Source organism: Mus caroli, chromosome 9 (genome assembly GCF_900094665.2).
Source record: "Mus caroli chromosome 9, CAROLI_EIJ_v1.1, whole genome shotgun sequence".
NCBI classification, from domain to species: Eukaryota; Metazoa; Chordata; class Mammalia; order Rodentia; family Muridae; genus Mus; species Mus caroli.
In genome coordinates, this window is record NC_034578.1 from 103,258,807 (window position 1) to 103,271,731 (window position 12,925).

The 12,925-nt window shown below is 52.0% G+C and overlaps 1 protein-coding gene across 1 annotated transcript; it reads left to right on the top strand.

Annotated features, from left to right (window-relative positions):
- Positions 1–6,175: 6,175 nt before the first annotated feature.
- Positions 6,176–10,229, top strand: LOC110302018. Its single transcript, XM_021172769.1, has one exon. The coding sequence runs from the start codon at positions 6,248–6,250 to the stop codon at positions 9,875–9,877; it is 3,630 nt and encodes a 1,209-aa protein (XP_021028428.1). The 5' UTR covers positions 6,176–6,247; the 3' UTR covers positions 9,878–10,229.
- The last annotated feature ends 2,696 nt before the right edge of the window (positions 10,230–12,925 follow it).

The window sequence follows — 12,925 nt, forward strand, 5'->3', positions numbered from 1 at the left end:
AAATCAATTCTTTGAGCAGTCACCCCCTAACATGATCTTCTAGGCCGAAGGGCCCTCTAGAGTCAGAATTATCGAGGAAGGAGCTCTGTTAAGTAGTAATTTGGGGTACTGGGATTTGTCCCCCAACACACTCAGCAGCTCCCAGGCTTGGAGCTCCATTTTCAGTCCTCCGGCAGTCCCAAGTGTAACTGGGGCAGTGGATCTCAAGCTTCCTCATCCCGCGACCCTTTAATGCTGTGACCCTTTAATACAGCTCCTCATGTTTGGTGACTCCAACCATAAAATTATTTCCTTGCTACTTCATAACTGTAGTTTTGCTACTGTCATAAATTGTAACGCAATATCTCATATGTGAGCCCCCTCCAAGGAGTGGTGACTCAGGGGTTGAGAAGATCTGATCTAGGGTGTCAGGAGTTGGAACCACCTTAGGATTTCAAATTGGTAACTGGGCCACCGGGGAGACAGATAGGGAGGATTAGTTCTAGGTTCCTAGATGGGGTGGGCATACTTGGAGGCTTCTTAATGGCCTTTTGCCTGGCAGAGGCTGAACTATCTCTCTTCTCGTGTGTGTATGTGTGTGTGTGTGCGTGTGTGTGTGTGTGTGTTTAGGTGGTGGTGTGGCTGAGACTGCTCAGGTACAGTGAATGGTTAATGGAAAGGAGAAGTCCTTAACAGACTTGCTAGGCCTAGGCCTCCCACCAGGGTAGCATGGCGGGGAGAAGAGTTTCCTTTGAAGACCCTGGAGTCCAGCCTTCCCACCAATAGCTGTGGACACAAGAACTAACCTTTCAAGTCATACATGATGGTGCACACCTATAGTCCTCGCACTTGGGGTCTGGAGGCAAGAGGATCAAGAGTAAGTCCAAGCTATAACAAACAAACACATCAACCCTCTGTCTTGTCTCCTTCTAGGACAACCAAGTGGGGCTGAGGGCAAGCAAATCCCCGTAAAGACTAGGGGAGGCCATGGTGGGAGCTGGTACTGAGGAAGCAGCCGGTGACTCACAGCCTCCTGACTGCCCACTGGTGTCAGTGCTGTCTCGCACCTGGAAGGCATGCACTGTGTAGACTGACCTGCTTTGATGGGGGAACCAGAAGTCTGGCCCGAGATTCCCAATATGCTTTATCTTACCCTTGCTCCACTGGACCTCAGGGGGCCTGGCCTGCTGTGCTTCCTATTTCGAGTTCAGTTGGTAGGAACTGAGGGAAGTTACTGAAGCATCAAAGGGGCTCAGCATGGGCACCGGCAGAGGGATCCAGGATAGCCAGTGTTCTCAATGTCAGGGAGACCTTCACCTCTCCCCTCTGCTTCCTTTCAGTTGGCTTAGGTGGCCAGTTGACTACTGGGCATTTAGGATCTAGGATCTAACAGAGAAGTAGCTGGTGGCCAATATCACAGGATCCAATTAGCTTTGGATCCAGCGCTCCCTCTCCCATGCTAGGAGTTCCTCCAGGGATGATGTTGTGCCTTGGAGAATCAGAGGCCCCAAAGGAGTTGGCACCGTCTCTGGGCTGTATGACGGTGCTATCAGCTATGCATTAATAACTTTTGCTTACCTGTTCTGTCAAATCAAGAACCCCCCCTTTTCTCAAAGGGGAAAATGAATGCCCCAAGCAGCTCGTCACCCCACCAAGGGAGTGGGTGCCTTGGTCTCTTTATATCATCATTTTCTCTCCACAGGCTCTGTTTCTTACAGGGTCCCTGAAGGGAAGGCTCTCCTCACACCCCTCTAGCAGACATGGTTGAAGATCTCTGCACTGTAATCATAAAGCCATGCATGCCTCTGGCAGCCTGCCCTCACCCCTTACTTACACTGGCATTTGGATCAGGGTCTGCTCCCAGTAGAGGCAAGGAGCAGCCAGCTGTGAGCAGTAGCCAGGGGTAGCTGTGCCATGCCCCCCCCCCTTCTGGGCTGGTGCGGCTGGCTATCTTTCACGCAGGGTTACGTAAGCTTGAGTCAACTGGGGCTCAGAGCGGTTCATTGTGGGCTATTTTTAAGCTGCAACCCATCACGGCAGAGGGGTCACTGCACCAGCGGCTTGCAGGGAAGGGTGTTTAAACATCTGTTATTTAAATTTCTCTGTGCCTTACAGCTCACAAGCCACATCCTCTCAGCACTGTGGCTTCTGCCTTCCACATCCCAGATTACTAGTGGATTATCTTGCCTCACCCTTTCTCCATTCCCTGAGGCTGGGGTTCTTGTCTCTGGCTGTCTTCCTCTGGGGGTGTACAGGTGAGCCAGGGAACAGGAGGTGTCGACTCCTTTACAGCAGGGCCTTGTCTCCATGGGGTGGGTGAACCGTGGTCAGGATAAACGGTAGGGCAGCCAGTGGTCTGGGCTTTGGGGTCTCTCGTACTGTTCCAGAGAGGAGGGAAGGGGACACAAGTAGAAAGTTGAGGCCCCTCTCAATTTCCCATCAGCACCAAGATGGGGTGGGCTCACAAGAACCATTAGGGTCTTTTCAGAAGCCTTCCTTTGTCTAGGCTCTCCTCTGCTAGATGGAATGGCCTCCGTACACAGCTCTGCTACTACAGATCTGCAGCCTCAGAACCACATAAGCTGATGTACAAGGCCGAGAGACAAAGCTCCAGGGAAATAAGCCTCGCTTTCTGATCCACTGTTAAGTATATGACTACACTGGGAGGCCATTGAAGGCGCCTCTGATCTTAAGTTTTTTTGAGATGTCTAGAGCATTCCCAGGGCACAGGGTATTGAAGGCAGGTGTACTGGAGGAGTGCAGAAGCAGGGATTTTATAAAGCTAGCTGGCTCCGAAGAATACAAGGGAGCCCAAAATAGGGTCTGTGGTGGACAAGCGGACCAGGCCGACCTAGGAGCCACAGGACTCCTGGGAGAGCATAAACTGCCCCCTCAATGCCTTTTCTGTCACTTGTCCACGTTCCCTAGGTCCTATTGGGCGACAGAGATTCATTCTGCTTGATCCACGGGGGGGTGGAGGGGAGTTTTCTTCCAGGGTTTCTGGGTCTTCGCCCCAAGAGTTGGGGGAGGTCCTTCCACAGTGCCCATTTGGAAGGTGAGGGGAATGCAAGAGAGAAGGCAAGCTGGGCATTTGTCTTCACAGGGGAGACACCCTGTGGGCTCACCCTCTAACTGTCTTCCTCAGCTCCTCCTTGCCCCTCCTTCCATGCCCCCCACCCTCTACTCCAGGCCTTCAGCCTGGGGAATGGGCTTAACTTGGGGGAGGGGATTCCAGGTTACCATGGCAACACATTGGCCCTCCTCACTTCCCAGAATCAGAAATAGAATTGGACGCCCTTCTTCCTGGAGAGAGACTATTTAAAAAACAAGTGGGGTGGTGGGGAGAGACAAGGACGACATAGGGGCACTATCCCCAGGAGCTGAGCTAAAGGGGCCTAGGCTGGAAGCTTCTTCACCCCGCCCCCTCAGCTGGATGAGATAGGCATGGGTTCCAGCCAGTCAAGGCTTCTAATGACAGAGAATGTAACCTGGCCACATAAACTATGATGCAGCGGGCCCATATTCAGTACTGTCAAGTTCCTAGGAGGGTGCTTGCTGACTTAGTACTCCCCATAGAGAGCAAAACCTTTCCCAAGCCTGAGCTACTGGCTAAGCTAGCAGGGGCTAGGAAGCAGCTATGAGGGACAGCTTTGTTGGTTTTCTTTAATTTCTTTTTTTTTTTTAAGATTTATTTATTTTATGTATATGAGTACAGGGTAGCTGTCTTCAGACACACCAGAAGAAGGCATCGGATCCCATTACAGATGGTTGTGAACCACCATGTGGTTGCTGGGATTTGAACTCAGGACCCTCAGAAGAGCACTCAGTGCTCTTAACCGCTGAGCCATCTCTCCAGCCCCTGAGAGACACAGTTTTAAAGTGTGGGGCTTAGAGGGCTGCAGCTCCAGAAGGAAAGACCTGTTGGCTCTTCCCTAAATGTTCATTACTGCACAGCCTCCATGTGGTACCCAGTGGTAATAGCACCACATGTTCTTACAGTAGAGTCCAGAGTCAGGAAACCTAGCTTCCATGACTCAACTATACAATAGCCTCATGGGCCATACTTTTCTCACTGGGTACTCACTGTAGTACCCAGATCGCTGAGTTGCTGTCAGGCTGTGTCCCCGCACAGAGGGAGAATGGAATCAATCTTAGCCACAGCTTTTTGGAGGAGGAGGGGAGGTTTCGAGGCAGGGTTTCTCTATGTAACTGTAGCTGTCCTGGAAGGTTGCAGACCAGGCTGGCCTTGAACTCACAAAGATCTGCCTGCCTCTGCCTCCCGAGTGTGCCATCACCGCCCAGCTAATCACTGTTATAGTTCTAAAGTATGTTTGCTTCATAAGTGAGAAGGGCTTGCTTTCTTGGGCCAGACCCGTTAGCTGGCTCTGCTCTCTCTTCCTTTAGGAGACTTCGGGACAGTTGTGCACAAAGGATCGCAGTCCTGGAAAGTCGGGGGCGGGGGTGGGTGGGGGGAGTATGCCTCATTCAGAAAATGAGGTAGAAAATGAGCTCAGTCAACCAACTTGAGCAGGGGGCGGATCGGGGGCGGGGTCAGGGGCGGGATGTCTCTTAGGACATCCCACTTCATCCCCCTCCCACCCCCACCCCCACCCCACCCCCGTTCTTCCCAGGTACAGTTCAACTTTGAGATTACATAGATATTAGAGGCTGCTGCCGGTTTCTTCATCATGAAAAACCAAGGAGCTTGCTCAGACCAGAGATGAATAATCTTCTGCAAGGATGGATGTGTTTGAGAGAGCCTGCAGACCCATGGTCTCTTCCACCTTCCCCAGCCATAGCACAGTGATAAGCAGTTTGGTTCCTTGGCATCCAAGCAACCTATTCCCTATCTTAACTGAAGAGGGAGGGTGGCACAAGGGGCCTGGAATGCGGCTGAGTCAGGCTCTGCTCATCAGCCAATCAAAAAGGTGCAGATGCAGCGCAGTGCAGCCTTAGTCCCTGGTCGGTCACACAGCCTAGCACCCCACAGCCAACTGTAAACACTATTTTTAACCTCTGTGAAAACATGTTGCTTCGGAGGAGGGCAAGCCTACAGCTGCGTTCTCCACAAACCTCTTTCCTGGGTGGAAAGACTGAGCCCTAAGGGGATCAGAGCCCTGGAAGACAGAGTCAACAGCCAGCTCAGAGCTGGAGGAGGAAGGAGGGTTTGATGGCCCGAGGCAGAACGTCCAGTAGTCGGGTGTGAATGACCTGTTTTCTGGCTGCAGAGCTGTGTGGACCCTCAGGGTGGCCCTGGGTCTAAGTGGGATGATGATCCAGGTACATCGGATTCCTCCCTATCCCTGTTTCCCCATTAAAGAAAGTGTGCCGGGGGGGGGGGGGGGTGTTACTGATCAAGCCTAAAAGCTTTCTTTATTTTTTTTTAACATGTCTACTCATATCAAGGCTTTGTCTAGCTTGTCTCTGCTATATATACAGTACTGTTCTGAGCACACACACTGTGTGCTCAGTCTCCTACTTGCCATGTTCTCATTGTGAAGCTGGCCCTCTTCCTACCAGATCCTCATCATTCCCCCATCTTGTAATTTGTAATTGCCACTTAGTTAACACTACGGCTACTGCATCCTAGCCCTGTGCCTACCGCTATGCTCTCCTGGCCAGGATGAAACTGATACAATGTGACAAGAGCTAGAACATTCCAACTTGAAGATTCTGAGGAGAGGCTCCACCTCCACCACCCCCATACCCACTCCTCCAAGATACTGGCCCTGGGCTTCAGGGACATGTGGCTCTGGGGAGGGGGCTCTATGAGGCACAAGCAGAGGAAAACCATCTGGAGCAGCAGAGACTGCCAAGGAGCTGCTGTCCCTGGAGCGGGAGCGGAAGCAGGGAACACAGGAGAGGGGAGCCGGAGGCTGAGTCTGGGTCCCTCACCCTCTTCTGTCTCTTAGAAAGTAGTAAGACGCTTTGCTCTAGCAAAGGGCCCAGTGTCAGCGAAACCCTCCGTCTCCCCCGACTATTCTTCTCCCTTGACCTTACCTTGACCCCCTCTGAGACACTGCCCTCACTGAGGGGCTGGTCTGGGGTAGAGTGGTCACTGGTTCATAAAGGAGGGACAAAGCTGGTCTATAGAAGTCCTAAAGTCCCCCACCTCCTAAAGTCCTCAGGGAAGCCCCCCCCATCTTCAGGGGGTGGGGCCCCTGTTATCTCATATGTTGTCACTCTCCAGGTCACTGGGGGCAGTGATTGTGTGGGGTCACCATGGCAATGAAGTGGGGGCAGGGCACCTAGGGCATGGAGCAGGACTATGGAAGACACCAAGAAGGTGGGGGGCCCTGATCCATCGGGCCCCCAGGGCCATCCACTGCCTAGCAGCCAGCAGCTAATGGGTGGCTTCAAAGTGTCCCAGGGACCATGGATGAACCCTAAATCCCTCTACTCGAAGCAAGGGCTGTCACTCTCCACCGGGGCCATCAACTCAACCTGTCAGGCTCCTGCCTCTCAACCCGTGCTTCAACTACTCCATAATTCTGCTCAGGTCAACTCCCAGTGTGACTATGCACGGGCCTCCCAGGACACCCCGAGATTCTCTTCTAACCCATACCCAAACCCCGTTGTGGGAACCCAAGAACATCTCCTCATGGATGATGGGACTCAGACTCTGCCAATGCCCCCAGACAACAACGGCACAGATGACAAAGCCCAGTACAGATTCAACCTCTCCCAGAATCAGTTACAGATTGGGAGGGAGAGCAAGGCTCCAGCTAAAGTCCTGGTAGGCTGGGGCAAAGGAACCTGTAACATTGGCCAGATGGCCTCTGGGGGCTCCAGAAAGAGTCGATGGCTACCCTACTTCCTCTCGGGAGAGAGTGGTGTAGTTGAAGGTCAAGCACCTCTTCTGACTCAGGCTCCAGTCCAAGATCAGAGGCAAGACAAGGGTCCAAGTCTGGCTCAGTCTCCTACCCTAAACAAGGCGACTTCTTCACCTTCACTGCCTCTTCCAACCTCAGTGCCAGCTTCTGTCGCACCTGTCAACGGATTACCAGCACCTGCTGCAGTTAAACCTTACACCTATAGCCCCAACTACCTGACTAATACCACTGTAGCCACTAAAGACCTGCCTCTTGATCTAAGGAACGGGGGCAACCAATTGTCTGTTCTCTCAGATTCTTCCAAAAAGGACAAAGTATATTTTTTCCTTAAGGAGACTCCTCCCACTCCAACATCTAGTCCAGCAGAATTTTCACCCAAAATCCAGGACCAAGAAGTTGCCAAGATGCAGGTGCCAATCCAGCAACCTGAGTACCCTGCAAAGAAGTGTCTAGTCCCCAGGCTAGATAACTTAACATCAGCCTCAGATCCTCTAGACTCTTTCAAGATACAGGAGAATAGCCACAAGGTTTGCAGCTCTCAGCCAGACAAGCAGCCCCCCAATGCCTGCAACAACAACAACTGCTCTAATGTGCCACTGCCGGCCCTACAAGGAGCCTACAGCAAGCAGTCCCTACCCCAGTCTCCCAGAGGAGTCATACAGAGTCCCATTTCTGGTGCCCCAACCTGCCAGCTCCAGGATGCTGTAGAAGACCATGTGCTGGTATTTGATATGGCCACAGGCAATACAAGGATGGGGTTGTTGTGCCATGATCCCATGGGCTCACGGGCAGTGCTTGTAGGTCTCACACCCAGCCACCCATCAAATCATGTTTCTGATAATACGCTGTCTTCTTGGTCATTATCCAGGCCAACTCTCTCCCCTAACAGTGATCACCCCAGCCTCTGGTCTACCACAGCCGTGCTGTCTAGTCCTGTACCCTCCAGTCTCTCAGCTGGAAGCTACCGAGAGGTAGCCCTGGTTTCCAAGGAGGCCAAACATAATCTAGAGTCACGGACTTCCCCTGGCACCGAAAGCCCTATCAGGATGCTTGCCAGACCTGTTGTACCGGGGACACCCGTCCGATATGGTGAAAAGATACCAGCCCAAGTTCCTGATCCTAGCTGGCCCAAATCTGATGCTGAAAAGATGGGCACTGACCACACTATCTGGAAGCTGGACAGTCCCACGGTCCAGCCTAGGAAGTTGCAGTGGATAAAGCCGGATCCTGTTTCAACAGTCGATATCCAGGTGGTGTCCAGATCGCCACTCCAGGAGAAAGCAGGCAGCACTAACCAGCAAGCAGCTCAGCCTAGCGTTCCTCAGGCTGAAGGTACTGGACAAGTCTTCCTCACTGGACAGAGTTTCCTCAACGGGCAGAACCTCCTGGCTAGACAACCACCTGCAGCTGAGCAGGGCTCCCTATCTGGTCAGCTTCCCTCTACCAAGCAGCTCCCACTTACCTGTGCACCTCATCTCAATGAACAGACTCCTCTTCCCAGACAACTTTCCCTCACTAGACATGTGCCCGTCCCAGTGAAGCCCCCCACCACCAAAGAGCCCCCCTTCACGTCTGGGGAGCCTACCCAGCCCTCTACTCAAGAGAATGAACCTTTGTGCAATGCTACACATGTGGGAATACTCAGAGTACCCCTGACTCCTGAGGGGACCTGTATTTACGTGAATAGAGATAAAGTTGAAAACAATAGGGTTCAAAGGCCCAGCATACATCAGCCCCAGTCCTGGCAACCTAGCAATCCCCATAGGGCCCAGCAGGAACAACTTTCTTTGATCACGTTTACTGGTTGTAAGGATTTGCCCATATCCATGGTGGCCACTGAGTCCACGAATGGACACCAGTTCAAGATGGCCTCTGAGGACATTACACATGCATCAGTGGTTGCTCACCTGGGCCTTCTCCGTGGGAACTGCTATGAGTTAGTATCCACTGTGGACACTGTACCAGTGCAGTCAGCTGTGCTCTGTAACCGCTCCTCCAGCCCCTACCAGAAAATGGCGGCCATCGTGATAGATACTGGCACAGGATTTACCAAATGTGGACTGGCCCAAGAGAACCATGTCCTCAGTGTGGTACCCTCACAAGTCCAGATGCTGCAACACCCACCCCAGGGCCAGCCCCAATATGTGGTACCCGAACACCAAGAAGGGTCCTACTCAGTACTGAACCGAGGAGTAGTCTCTGACTGGGATGCTCTAGAGGTGTTGTGGCAACACCTGTTCTACTGTAAACTGAGAGTGCAGCCTGAGGAGATGGCCGTGCTTGTGGCCGACTCTCCCATCTCACCACGAACCAACAGAGAGAAGGTGGCTGAAATACTCTTTGAGCGTTTCCATGTGCCAGCTATGCAGACGGTTCATCAGGCTCTGTTAACGCTCTATGCTTATGGGCGCACCACTGGGCTGGTTGTGGGAAGCGGCCATGGGACCTCCTATGTGGCACCTATCATCACTGGGGACCTGGCTCCAATTGACACCTACCGGCTGGATGTGGCTGGTGCTGACCTCACTGATTACCTGACTCAGCTACTCATGTCTGGTGGCCACTCGCTCCCCAAGGGAGGGATCGTCAGACAGATTAAAGAGGCCTGCTGTTACGTGGCTATGGATACAGCAACCGAGATGGCCCGGAACCAGTCCCAGGTTCAGGTGGACTTTGTGCTTCCAGATAAGCATGTCATCACACTGGGCTCCGAGCGCTTCTGTTGCCCCGAGGCTCTCTTTCAACCCAGTCTGCTAGGCCTCAACCAGCTAGGCCTTCCACAGCTGGCCCTGCTAAGCATCAGTCGGTTGGAGGTCAAGCAGCAGGAGCAGTTGCTGGCCAATGTGGTGCTGGAAGGTGGTAGCACCCTGATAAATGGTTTCCCTGAGCGCCTGAGACAGGAGCTGGGTCCTGGTGCCACTGTGCTGGGTTCTCCCCACCGTGCAGTTGCTGCCTGGCTTGGGGGTTCCATCATGGCATGCCGGGACTCCTTCCAAAGCCTGTGGCTCACTCGCAGGGAATATGAAGAGGAAGGCCCGTGGGCTGTCTACAAATATCAGCTGTGAGCACATAAACTGGTTCTGCTTGCTTTACGTACTGTTGCATGCTTTAGGTGGAGGGAGGTATGGAGAATGTAAGACTCCAGACACAGGGTCAATGAGGGGGATTCTGGTGCTCCCAAGGCATACCTAACCTCAATACTCAAGAACCTCATGAGCCCTGGAAATCTTCCCCTTCCAGAGACCCCCCAGAACCCCTTGGTTGTCATTGCCTCCAGTCTGGTTTGACCTTTACCGCACCCCAAGGGCAACCACAGAAAATGGCTGCTGTGGGGTTTTGCCCTGTTGCCCTGACGACAAGTGCAATTACCCTTGATTGCCAGCTTGTTGCCATGGTAATTTCAAACATAATGTAATAACCCACACAGCCTAGAGTGAGTCATGAGGTGGGGGTGGGGGGGCAGCCCCTTCCCCTAGCACCAGAGGGAGGGATTGCTTCCGGCTTCCCTTCGTGGGCCTTCTTCTGGGGGCTGAGGTCAGCAACATGGATAGTAGCTTAGCAGTTCCAAAGATGGCTGGGGGTTTGGGGCATTGCTCCCAAGTGAGGGTCTCTGTCAGAGTCTAGGCTTCTTGGGGAAGCATCTGGTAAATAACATATGTGCCTCTTAGACTCTAAACCCTAGAGGGGGCTTTAGCTGGGTTATCAGGGGCTTCAAAATAGGAGTGCATGGGAGCTGCCTTTGGTACCAGGTAGGAAGTAGAGAGAACAGTTAAGTAGATCCCAGATGGAAAGCACACTAGAGCTGAACTATTGAGGCTCCAGCCTCCTCTGTAGGCTCTGTGGATGCTGAAGCTCACATCTTATCCTGCCTTTTAGTTTGGCTCTCTGACCCTCCAGCTTTGGTGGAAGCCAGAACTGTAAACTCTGGGCTCCCTTCTTCCTAGACCCTGTCAGCTCCTGAACACTGGTGGCCAGAGTTCTCCTTGGGAGGACTCTTGCAGAGGCCACCAGCAATGCCAAGACTTTGTGGTTTTTTTTTTTGTTGTTGTTGTTGTTGGTTTTTTTTGTTGTTGTTGTTGTTGTTGTTTTGTTTTGCTTTGTTTTTTTAATCCCTGTGTCTAAAGGATAGCTAGAAGCCATTCCCTTCACCCAGTCTGGCTTTGAACAGAGAATGTGAGAATAAAGTTTAGGGCTGACTCAGTGGATGGCCTAGAAAAACTGAAAGGATAAAGTTAAACTGGTCTTGCCCGGTAGTGGTGGCATAAGCCTTTAATCCCAGCACTCAGGAGGCAGAGGCAGGTGGATCTCTGTGAGTTCAAGGCCAGACTGGTCTACAGAGTGAGTTCCAGGACAGCCAGGGCTACACAGAAAAACCCTTTCTAGAAACACCCCAATTTCCCCCAAATTAAGCTGGCCTTTAAAAATATTACTTACCATATCCCGCCATAACTCCAAATCTCTCCCCACCCCATGTGTGCATGTGCGTGCGTGTGTGTGTGTGTGTGTGTGTGTGTGTGTGTGTGTATGTGTGTGTGTGTGTTTGTCTGTATATAAAGGCCAGAGGCCAACCTTATGTTGTCGTCTGTTCCTTAGGCATCATGCTTTAGTTGTTTCTCATACAGGATTCCTCACTGGTCTGAAACTCACATCTTAGGCTAATGGACAGTTGGCAACCCCCACACATCTACCTGACCATTACAAATACTCATCACTATGCCCGCTTTTTGATTGTTTGTTTTTTTCAAGATAGGGTTTCTCTGTGTGGCTCTGGTTGTCCTGGAACTCCGTCAACCAGGCTGGCCTTGAACTTACAGAGATCCACCTGCCTCTGCCTCCAGAGTGCTGGGGTTAAAGGCATGCGCCACCACTGCCTGGTTTTTGTTTTGTTTTGTTTTTTTAAACACAGGTTCTGTGGATGGGATTCAGGTCCCCAGGCTTGTATAGCAAGGTCTTATTACTCTGCCCAGAGGGCAGCTGGAGACTGCTTGAAGTTAAAACCTTGAAGCTGATCCTATCTTGTCTGTGTCTCCCTGGGAAGCTGAGGGGCAAGCCGTGCCTTTAGCTTGCCCTCCACAAGTGACAAAAATATGTCTGTCCTCATGCACACCTAAAAGCAAGGGGCTTCTCTGAAGCAGAGCTTGGGAACAGTCAATAACATAAAGTTATCCTACGCCTGGCGTACACTGAGCATGAGACCCTTCTCTGTCTTGCTCTTCCAGCCGGATTCAGCCTCCAGCCAATCTCAAGCTTTGTGTCAGATGGGAAGGGGAACCACAGCTCGAGGGACCAGTTGCTGCTTCCATGCACATATGCCGGCAAGCACGCCTGGGTGCACACAGAGCACAGACACACATGCCCGTGGGCATCGCTGCATACACTGTGCTGCTTCCATCTCCCTTGGTATAAGCTAGCACACATTCACGTGTATGCATATACCCTGCCACGTGCTGTCACCCACGTGCACACAGTGTGCACAGGACCAAGAAGAAGTGGAAGGCTGCCAGCAGCAGGCAAAGCTTTAGGGAGCCACCCCTTCCACTGACTCTAAAGCCATAATCCAGGTTCTTGGCCCCATTCTTGGATAGATTGTGATCCTCAAGAAAGATAGAAGATGTGTTTGAGGTATGTCGGTTCTGCCAGCCATGTCTTGGCTACACCATAAACTTGGAGGCTCATTATATTAGGGATAATAGAAAAGATTGCACGCCAGACTTTTCCTTCCTTCTGCAAACATTAGTTGAGCATTGTGAGATTAGACATAGGCTCTGTCAAGCTTGCCAAAAGGTTCCTTCCTACCCAGTCCTGGGATGGGTGTTAATGGCCAAGACTTTTCGTACTCAGGGGCCCAGATACAATGATAACATGGCCTAGAGGAAGTGACCAGAGTCGGGGAAAGACATGAAGAACTCAACAACTCTTCTGGAAGAGGTTATCCAGAAACCCTGAAGTAATTTCTCTGGCAATCTTCTGGCTTCAGCCCCAAGTTCTTCACTTGTTGGGTCCCATCTGTCCTCAGCTACGGGTGGTAATGCAAGTAGGCTTGCTTAACATGTGACCCTGTTCCCAGGATGGCTAGGCCCGGCAGATCACTAGCAGGGTAAGATGGAATGGAG

Excerpts from the sequence above, each read along its gene's own strand:
- LOC110302018 (XM_021172769.1), top strand. The coding sequence starts at position 6,248 with ATGGAAGACACCAAGAAGGTGGGGGGCCCTGATCCATCGGGCCCCCAG.